The sequence below is a fragment of the Colobus angolensis genome, unplaced genomic scaffold, assembly GCF_000951035.1.
Source record: "Colobus angolensis palliatus isolate OR3802 unplaced genomic scaffold, Cang.pa_1.0 Scaffold13, whole genome shotgun sequence".
Classification (NCBI taxonomy): Eukaryota; Metazoa; Chordata; class Mammalia; order Primates; family Cercopithecidae; genus Colobus; species Colobus angolensis.
Genome location: NW_012114252.1, coordinates 9,407,175 through 9,418,123, shown reverse-complemented (window position 1 = coordinate 9,418,123; position 10,949 = coordinate 9,407,175). Strand labels below are relative to the sequence as shown.

At 40.2% G+C, this 10,949-nt stretch overlaps 1 protein-coding gene across 3 annotated transcripts in view; it reads left to right on the top strand.

The window, feature by feature from the left end:
- DOCK9 (dedicator of cytokinesis 9) overlaps positions 1-10,949 on the top strand; it is a 195,795-nt gene that overhangs the window by 58,394 nt on the left and 126,452 nt on the right. For all 3 annotated transcript variants that reach the window (XM_011933819.1, XM_011933818.1, XM_011933817.1), the window contains exons 7-9: positions 2,037-2,171; positions 7,625-7,799; positions 8,732-8,799. In XM_011933819.1, the coding sequence (XP_011789209.1) occupies positions 2,037-2,171; positions 7,625-7,799; positions 8,732-8,799 (378 nt within the window). The remainder of the gene's footprint in view (positions 1-2,036; positions 2,172-7,624; positions 7,800-8,731; positions 8,800-10,949) is intronic.

Below are 10,949 nucleotides of genomic sequence, written 5' to 3'. Positions count from 1 at the left end.
ATTGAAAATGAACAATATATTGGGAACTTGGAGCTGATTAGCATGAATAGTGACAGGAGGACCAATGGAAATACAGCATGTAAGGGCATGCACTAAACTGTAAAATCCTAGATGGCAAGTTATTTCTATTATGCTATTAATAGAAATATTAAAACCACCAATATTAATGTTGAGATGGTCCAAGACAAAGCATATGATGAATCTTTCTGCAATTGTCTGTGTGATTACAAAAGCTTTGCCAGATTGTGTGTGTGTGTGTGTGTGTGTGTGTGTATTTTTCGTCTGTCTATTATACATACAAATGTGTGCTTAACATATTTGTAGCAGCAACTGGCAGCTCCATGCTCTTCTCCTTAAACCCAGGTCTTGCGGCATGGGGTCTGTGCTAAAAAAGCAGGTCTCTTCACTTCTCTCAGCTCTTTCCTTTCACTTCTCTGACTCCCCCTTTCTTCCTTTCTATCCCTGCTTGCATTCTTGCCTGTCTCTCCTTCTTTTTTCCCTCCATCACTTTTATCTCTCCTTTCTGTATTGCCTCACATTTCCTCCCTTTCTTTATTCACCTTTCCCTGAACTAAGCCTCTGGGAAGGTTTCCAGGAAGTGCTTTTGTCCTCTGACTATAGGGGAGTGTAATTTGAAAACATTTTTTCGTGAAATCAGGCAAGACCTTCCAACTTGAGTGGTCAGTTGAAGTATGTCCTTTCTGTGGCTCATTAAGCACTGACAAATAAAAATTTGGACAGGAGCTAGCTTTGCCTTTAATGGAATAAAGTTTTCAGAAATGTAGGCAGGTCTCTCTCTTTTACCACCAAGTGGACTTTTATGTGGCTTGTAGGCATTGGTGTCAATGGGTACTTCAGTACAGGGGCAGTGGACAACTTGGCACAAAGGGAGTAACCTTCCCATTGACCAAACTCACAGCAAGTAACCCAGGTAATAACGGAGGTTGACTGGTGGTGTTTTCCTTGTCTCCTAGGATGCTGCGTCCCTCGGTTCCCAGAAGGGTGGGATCACCAAGCATGGCTGGCTGTACAAAGGCAACATGAACAGTGCCATCAGCGTGACCATGAGGGTGAGGACGTGCATCACTTTGCCCTCCCCTCTCACAGCCCTTTCTTCCATAGAGCTCGAGAACAATGCTCAAGATGAATGCGCACGCTGTTCTTCCCCACAAAAGGGACATTGTCTGGTTTCTAGGATGCTCCCCTGGTGGTAGCACCCCCATTGGCACAGTCTCATCCACCCACTTTCCCTCACTGTCTTCTGACCACCAGCATAAGGAGACCATCCCTCGGCTGGTGTGAAGGTGCAGTCACTGACAATAGGCTTTCTTCTCTATAGTAACTGAAAAGTGTTCATTGGTACCTCACAGAATGTCACCAAGGGACATATCTGTCATGCCAATCCTGAGCACTTCTATAGAGGTGTACTGCAACAGTCAAGTAAAGCAAAACTTGAGGACGAAAAAAGAAAATAGTTGCATAGAGGAGAAGGTTGCAGAGGGAGAAGTCACACCAATAGAAGAAGCTATTCAGGAGAAAAGTGGGACCAGAGAAACACCAGGGTTAATAACAAAGGGAATAGAAACAAGCAGATCCAGTCAGGGAGATAACAATTAAGGAGGAAATGTGACTGTCATTACCCTGAGGCTGGAAAATCATTCAGCGTCTTGAGGCAAAAAATAGTTCCCATTCTGTGAGCAAGAAACCCTGGGGATTTTAGAGAAAGTTTCTGGCCTTCTGTGCTGCATCCCACATTGGAAGTCCCTGCACTGCTTTGGGGTAGCTATGTAAAATCTCTGATTCCGTGTGTGAGAAAAACGACCCATGGATATTAGGGGACCCACCTCCTCAGAGCTGAGATGCAGTGAGCTTCTTAGATGGGATGGGGAGTCTTAACCCCGCAGTAACCTGGAGCGTCAGCTAGAGTGAGAACAGACACAGGTTTTATGTATGTGTGTAGTCATAAGTGGGTTATTGATAGAGATTGTGACCCTCTTCATTTTGAAAGAATCGCTGTGTGTGTATTTTTCTCTCAGTCATTCAAGAGACGATTTTTCCACCTGATTCAACTTGGTGATGGATCCTATAATTTGAATTTTTATAAAGATGAAAAGATCTCCAAAGAACCAAAAGGATCAATATTTCTGGATTCCTGTATGGGTGTGGTTCAGGTAAATATGAAAAGAGTTTTGCCGTTACATTTTCTTATCTGCAGTAGTGCTTATGCGTAAATAAAAAATAGCAGATTTAAGCAAACACTTCTAAAAATGGCAATACGCATGGTAGAAATATAACATCTAACTTTAAATGAGGAAAGGTTTGTTTTTCATCATTATAGAAGATGAAAGGGATAATGTAGAGGCAGAATTATGTTGTGGCAGGCAGGAGCACTCTGGCTCGGCCACTTTATACCTGCGTGACCTTTAACAGGCTACTTAATTCAGATAATAAGAATGTTTCTTTAATATGGTAAATGAGCACATTGGATGAATCAGTGCAGGAAAATATTTAAAACACTTCATAGTATCTCAGTGGTGATTTTTATCGCTAGCATTATAGTACCAGTGGCCATGTAGATCAGTAAAGAGATTAGATTTCAGCACAGATTGAGTTCAAATCCCTGCTCCTCCACTTACCAGTGCTGTAACCTTGGAGATGTTATTTAACCTCTCTGTACCTCAGTTTCTTCATTTGTTAAATAAGGATAATGGCAGTTCCAAATATGGTTACTGAGAGGGTTAATTCATTACACATGTAAAGAGCTTAGAACAGTGGCAACAAATGGTAAGCATTTGGACAATATTAGATAGTTTTGTAATCATAGGGCTGTTGTACTTTTATATCACAGGGCTTATGTACTTATCCTTTAAAATTATTGTTAATTATACATAATACATGAATGTATTTTTGTTGTAAAAAATCAGATAATACAGATAAAGTGAAAGTCCTTCTGGACTCCTTCTCCCCTTCTCAGTCTCTCTTCTCTGAAGGGAGCTACTACCAGTTTTGCGTGCATCCTTCTGTAGCTTTTTAGCATTGTCCTTGGAAGAGAGTTGTTAGTTTCCCTGTCCATCATCTGTCCATCCGTCATCCATCCATCTGTCCACCCCTCCATTCATCCAGCTTTGCCACTTTCAAGGAAGATTTAAGGCAGCAGCTTACAGGCATACACAGGACATAGGATAGCATAAACTTAAAGTGGGGGTGAAAGCAGAAAAATGAACAGGGGGTTGGGATAAGGGTGAGAGAAAATAGAGTTAAGGAGAAAGCATATGTTTTGAAGATCTAACACCTGCTATGGGTGGGCCACCACCTGGGCTCTGTGCCTTCTCACTTGGAGACCTGTTCAGTCGCACAATTCACAGTGCACATAAGATACAGACAATCCAATTAGTCAGAAACTGCCCCAGTAATCTCAGAATGAAGACCATTCAGGCATTTTTCTCAGGGTCCCCCTCAGACAGAAGGCTCTGTGGTTGATGAACAATCTTCCTAACAATCCCTCACAAAAGATTCAGTCACCATTATCAAAGAATTCTCTCTTCAAATGACTCCATGGTGGCTGATCACATCGGCCTGTAGCTCGATTCTGTAAGGAGATTGTTTGGTGGGGCCAGTGTGACACAGCTATCTGGTTTGACCAAAGGTATGCTTGTTATGTATTTACGTGTTTACCCAAAATTAAAGTGCATTTTCTTCCAAGGAATACATTTGTCCTATTGAAACAGCCCAGCTGGACACAGTGGCTCATGCCTGTAATCTCAACGCTTTGGGAGGCAGAGGTGGGTGGATTGCCTGAGATCAGGAGTTCGAGACCAGCCTGACCAACATGGTGAAACCCTGTCTCTACTAAAAATGCAAAAAATAGCCAGGTGTGGTGGCGGGTGCCTGTAATGCCAGCTACTCGGGAATCTGAGGCAGGAGAATCGCTTGAACCTGGGAGGCGGAGGTTGTAGTGAGCTGAGATTGCGCCATTGCACTCCAGCCTGTGCGACAGAGCGAGACTCTGTCTCAAAAAAAAAAAAAAAAGCCCAGCGGTGCTGAAGGGCAGTGCTTCACCTCTGCATCACCCTCACCCACTCACATCCTCTTCCCTTGAAATAATAGTGGTGCTAGATCACAAGTGTTCACTGCTGTTTCTTAATTCATCAGTTTTGGACGTCATTGCATGACTTCTGTGCTGGTAGATAGGATTTTAGCTCCTGGCACCCTCCTTTGGCCTCGAATCTGGATGAATTGCTTTCCCTGCCCCACATACCTGCCATCTAGGCATTCGGCCTGTCTTCCTCCCTGTGTTGGGCTTCCTGTTTCTAGAACCTTATGCCTTCCTCTTTCTTGTTCTACTTTCTTGTTTTGGAGAAGCACATCTTCTGCAGCTTTCTGAGGAATTGTGTGTGAGATGTTAATTTTTTGAGAATTAGGGTATCTGTTCATATCTTTATTTTTGCATTCATGCTTGACTCATAGTTTGGCTAGTTATAAAATTCAAAGTGAAATCAGTTTACCTTGGAATTTTAAGGCATCCCATTGCCTTCTAGTTTCCACTGTTGTTTGGAGGATTCTGATGTTATTCTGAATCCCTGTTCTTTGTGGTCTTCTCTTCAGTGTTCTAAAATTTTGGTTGTTGTGTCTTGATTTTTATTTTTTGTTTTGGTAAGCTTTTTTGTTAAGGTATAACATATAAATAGAAAATAAGGTATAACATATAAATAGAAAATATATACCTAATGCATGTGTGACTCGGTGGATCTTTCTGGAGCTCTTCTCTCTCTTACCTTTGTGCTGTTTTATTTCCTGTCATTTTGGAGACTCTGCCCTGCATATTCTGGCCACCTTGGTCTTCCCCAGGTCTGGTCAGTGTCTTCTACTCAGCAAGATGGCAGGGTTTGGATTCCCCTTCCTTTGCCGCGGTTCAGATACTGCCTCCAGGCAGAAAGCTGAGGCGATGTGGGGCTAACCTCATGTCTTTCCCTTCTACAAAGAAAGGGCTGCACTGCCTTTTGCCCCCTATCTAAAAACTGTTATTTCATGTATTTTGTCCACTTTTCTACCAATGATGGTGGGAGAGTAAGTCCAGATCCTGTTTCTTCCTCATGGTCAGCAGTGGAAGGGAGGGGTCAGAATCAGATGTCTGCAACCACCAAGGAGGTAAATTAAGTGACAGAGAGGCCTGGTTGCAAATCAACAGGGAATGCTGGGGTGACCTGGAGCCCAGTGCCCCATTTAAAGGGGGCATCTGCTGCCCATCTGCAGCTGGTACCGCCAGTTGGAATGCCCAGCTCAAAGGTGCCAGATCATCTGGTTTCTCAAAAAGTGAGAAATACAGAATTTGAATTAAACTTTGGTAACTTCAATTATTGGTAACTAATTTTAAAAACCACTTTGAAAAATAAATGAAAAACACCAAAAGGTAATTTGAGAGGATTACAAAAAAGCAAACAAACAAAACACCGCTGTGTAGTATCCCCACCCCACCGAAAAAAGAAAAAAAGAAAAAAGAAAGGTAAAATACATGAAAGTGTATTTGGGCCCAAGATCAAGACTGTAGCACCGCTTAATGCTCACTGAAAATTATTTTCAGTCAACAGCGAATGTGGATGTCTGTCAGCTGGCAATTCGGCCTCTGCTAAAAGCCACCACTATGAACAACTTCATTATATCAGAGGATGTTTATTGACAATGTTTATGAAGTAAGGAGTGCTAGTGATGTTTCAATGACAGTGAATTAACTTTTTGGGTGGGATTCCCAGGTAGGAGTTTTATTTGTATTCTTTAGTCAAAAGACCGTTAAGTTACTTTTTAGCTGAATTTTCTGGCACCGACTTTAAAAAGAAGGTTAAAGCAAACCTAAATATATTTGGTAACCTCATTTTTTAAAGTAGGAAGTAATTGTTTTTGTTTTGTAAGAGAGTTTTGCTACATGTTCTTGGCCCAGGGGACAGCTGTCTCTAAGTACAAGAGCCCTGAGCTATCCATTAGTTTCAGGGGTGCATTTCAAAATCTAAGGTTCTGATTTCAGTGGAAGTCTCTTCCTTCATAATGTCTTTGCAGATGCAGCTGATGGTGTTTTTCATTTAATAAAGTGTATCCAAGCCTTCAAAAGAGTAAAATAATTTGTTTTTATCTATGTCTGTTTGTAAACTAAGAGTCAAAAGTTGTGATTTAAGTGTTTTTAAAAATGATTACTTATGGATGTTATTTTAAAAATTAGTTGACTGGTGCTGTGAATTAAAAAAAAAAATGCCTAAACTAAAAATTTTTGAGTATTTTAGAACCCTTGAAATGTATTATACTTATTTTGCAGATGAGGAAACTGAGACTCAGAAACAGAAATTATTTAGAATTGAGGCCTAATGAGATTTTTTTCCCCCACTTTTAACTTACTCTTTTCACGATTGTAAGTATACAGGGAAAGGAGGAGAGAAAACTCGTTTTGTTTCTAGCCTTTGACTTCTTCCCTGGTTCTTGCCTTGACGTTTAAGTGAAATCCAAGGTGGCAATTACTGAACCCACAGCAGACAGTCTGTGCACAAGAGTGTGTGACTTTGCCAAGGGGAGCATTTGACTTTGCATTTCTAAGAACTGTGCTGCAAAATCACAGAGGCTTTTAGGAGGGTTGCCCTGTCCCTGAGACCTCCACCAAGGAACTCTTAGAGTGACTGTAGATAACCCGTTAGGATTTTAGTGGCTATATGGGAGGCTGTCTTGCTGGCCCAGGTTAGTGGAAGTGTTCGATTTCATATCACTTTGCCTGTGCTTACAGGGGATCTTGTGCCATGTTCCTCTGAGCTGAACCTCTGTCTAGCGCAGCCAACCTCGGGAAATTTTGCTCCCTGGAGGACATCTTGCAATGTCTGAAGACTGTCATCTGTTGGCTTAAGACCATAAATTTTGCTAATCATTGTACAATGCACAGGCCAACCCCTCACAACAAAGAATTGGCCGCCCAAGTGTCGGTAATACTGAGGCTGAGAAGTCCTGGCCTAGTGCATGGTCATCTTCCGTCTGCTACTGCACATGGACTACTATTCTTGTTCTTTGAGCCAGTCACCCTTGCGCAGGCATGAAAACCGGAGGCAGGAGGCAAGGCCACGGACAGGGAGTCCAAATACTTTTTGGGATTCATAAAGGATAGGAAAGTTCCAGATAAGTAAGCCAAACATAATAGATAATGGTTGGCTTTTAAAAATATAATACCATACACTACTTCCTTAAAAATAGAAGCTGAAGAAATATGAAAATTTTACATGAAATTTCCTTTATTCAACAAATATTTTTCAAACACCCACTATGTGCAAGTCACTGTAGAGTCCATAGAGAATAAGGATGTGTAGCACTGAACAAAACGGGAGCTTTGAGGAGCTTGCATTCCACTGCAGGGGCACACAATGAATCCAATGAGTATGTAAAGCAGGTAGTGAGTCAGATGGAAAAATAAAGCTTGTAGGAAGTGAAGCAGGGAAGATGGGCAGTGATGGGATTTCATGAGGAGGGGGCTTGCAGTTTAAAATAGCTTGGTTCTCAATGCCAATGAGACAGCACTCACCAACAAATAAGAGAGAGAAATTACTTTGAAGCAGTTCTAATTCTTAAAGTGTGTCTCTTTATCCTTTTTTCATTTCAGAACAACAAAGTCAGGCGTTTTGCTTTTGAGCTCAAAATGCAGGACAAAAGTACTTATCTCTTGGCAGCAGACAGCGAAGTAGAAATGGAAGAATGGATCACAATTCTAAATAAGATCCTCCAGCTCAACTTTGAAGCCGCGATGCAAGAAAAGCGAAATGGTGACTCTCATGAAGGTAGGCAGGCTTGGCTTCCCCCGGGCACGTACACACTCTGTGGGTGTCTTTATTTTTGCCAGGTGGGTATAGGAAGGAGACTTGTGTTGCACAAGTACATGAGAGGTGGGACGGATAGGAGCTCTTTACAAATAGCCTGTCCGCAAAGGTTTTGCCACATTATAACCTATTTCCCTGACATTTTGTATGTGGAAATCATGTAATGGGAAGAACCAAAGCTTTGGAGGCAGAAAGGAAGGCCTGGGTTTGAGTCCCATAAGTGCTGTATTTCAGCTGTATAGCCTTGGGTAAACAACTTATGTTTTCTGAGCCTCAGTTGACTCACCTGTAAAATGGGAATAAACATGAAAATTGCTGGGAAGATGGGAGAGTAAATAAGAAAATGAATCTCAAGTATCTGGCATAGAAGTTTTACTGTATTATAAAATATTAGTAATAATTAGAATGCTTGGGAGCCTCAGATTAAATTGGTGAGAAAAAACTGGCTATGTTCTTGACAATTCATGTTTTACTTCAACCCTTATGTGGTTCCCAACCCTGGCTTCCCCTTAGAAGTCCTTGGGAGCTTTTTAAAAATACCATTTACCTGGTCCCACAAGAGATTCTGATTTAGTTGGCCTGGGGCGGAGCCTGCGCAGGTCTGACTTTTAGGGGGTCTCATGGATGTGCCCATGTGGGCTGTTGTTCATAGCTAGTGTCAGGTCTAATTGGACAGTGTCCATGCTATACCAGCTACTCAATGTTTTGACTCTCACCACTGGGCCTGTGCATCAGTATTTTTTCAAAGCACCCCAAGTGTTTCCCGGGAGCATCCAGAGTGGGGAACCACTGTGTTCATTTGAAGGCACCTAAGAGAAATGGCCTTCCTCCTCCTGTTTCAAATGAAATGCTATGAATACAAGTGACTCCAATAATCTGTTTTGCCATTTTAGATGATGAACAAAGCAAATTGGAAGGTTCTGGTTCCAGTTTAGATAGCTACCTGCCGGAACTTGCCAAGGTAACATCGTCTTACATCTTCTGCTCTTCATTGAGTGCTGTTGAAGTATTTCTCATTTCACTGGTTTGTCCAGAATGGAACCTGTTGAAATCATAACAATTACATTGCGATTACCTCTCTCTTTTTCTGACCTGATTACAAGGTGACATGTACTCATGCAGTATGATTTCAGGTCTGTCTTCCAAAAAGTACCCTGCAAAGTATTCTCCTTTTATTATTGTTTTAAGTGTTTTTTTCCCCCCTGATAATGCTTAACACTACATCACAGGTACTGAAGAAATAACTGAAATATGCAGGCAGGTGTTCTCATCATAGCATCGTACTTTCTATGTTGATACATGTGCTCTCCCTTACTCAGGTTAATAGACACAGTTCTAAAGAGGAAGGACCTGGTAATCTTGCCGCAAAACCCAGGGGTTGCCTGAGTTACAGAAATTGTTTCTCGGTCACTCTCAATGGGAAAAAAATAAGCTATTCCTGTATCCTACAATTTTGAGAAATTTGAGAGTTACTGAAAAGCACAAAGAAAAGCAAACCAACCATATTGCTACTTCCCAGATTAAATATCTATTATGATGTTGCCTTTTTAGCTTCCATATTCTTAAAAGATATAAAACATCAGCTATAATTGAAGTTCTTTTTAAACACTGTCCTTATTCCCATTCTCTTCTTTTCCCACAACCCCAATCAGAAACAAGCACTATTAAAAGTTTTACTTTCATTTTTATATCTTTACAAATAAATCGATCATAATGATATATATGGTGTTATTTAGTATATTTAAAAATGTTTTATAAATGCTAACATAGTATATGTGTTGTTCTGCACATGAAAAAAATTTTAAATTTACCCCTTTTATTTGTAGTATATAGACTTTTAATTTTAGCGGTTCTATTATTTTCACTTTTTCTATTATAAACAAAACTACAATGACTGTCCTTGTGCTTGTTGTCCTTGTGTGTATCTGAATGATTCTTTCTTAAATGAGAGAAATCTCTTTGTCTTCTCTAGCCCTTTGCACTCTTACTCTGTTACTGCCCTTCTATTTTTTTTTTTTTTTTTTGATACTAGAGTGAAATGGTGACCCTCCACACCCACATCTTAAACACTATAATAGAAACAGGTTTATCTCTATAGGATTATAAATAGACGAGCATTCAGCATTGACCTTTATTTTAAGACAACATGGCTGTTCTCAAGTGTAAAATCTCCTTCCCTGGCTAGGACTTTAGAACATTGTTTTTTTTAAGGACTTGACGGTTACCACAGTATCTTTTTAGCACCTGCCTATTAAAGCTAATTTTAGTGCCGCCATTGTAACCACCTCCTAGTCCGGGAAGAGTTTTGGCTTATGTGTTTGTGTTTTTGCGTATGAATGTCTGTGTATCATATTTTGCATTGAGATTTGCTTTTTTTGTTTCTGGATGTTTGGGAGTTCATAATTTCTCAAAACAAAATGTTTGTGCCCATTTGGGTTTTAGTTTGTTGCAGCAGGTAATATATGTGATGCCATCTAGAATTCAGAAAGTAACCTTCTGCACTTATTGGGTGAACAGAATGGATACTTAGGAGAAGATTCATGTTATTTGAGCTTAATGTTGATTAATAAAAAATCTATACTTTTTCCTCTGAGGATATACAGGAACTGTCCCCTCCTTCTCTTACTACCCAGCCAATATAATTCACTATTGTTTGATCCCAAGACCTAGGGAGATTTTTAAATATATACATATATTTAATATAAATGTGTACATTTATATATATACTAATATTTTTATAAGTATAATTATATTTTTTTCATTTACAATATTTGGAACTGTTTTTAAACCATGGGTTACAAGTTAGCTTAAGCCATTTTAGTTGGCGAAATCAGTTTGATTTCAACACCTGCTTCTTTTTGTTTGGTTTCTATCTAGTTTTTTATTCTTTTTATTGAGGTGTAATTTATAATAGCAGAATGCTCAAGCATGAATTGTAGAGCTCACTGGAGTTCACATTTGTACACTGATGTAAGCAGCCCTCAGGCTAGCTTGGACCTGAGACCCTCATTATTTTGACCTCCATCACTGTAGATTAGTATTGACTTTTCTAGACCTTTCTGTGAATGGACTCATACATGTACGCTTTGTGTCAGGGTTATTTAGCTAAAC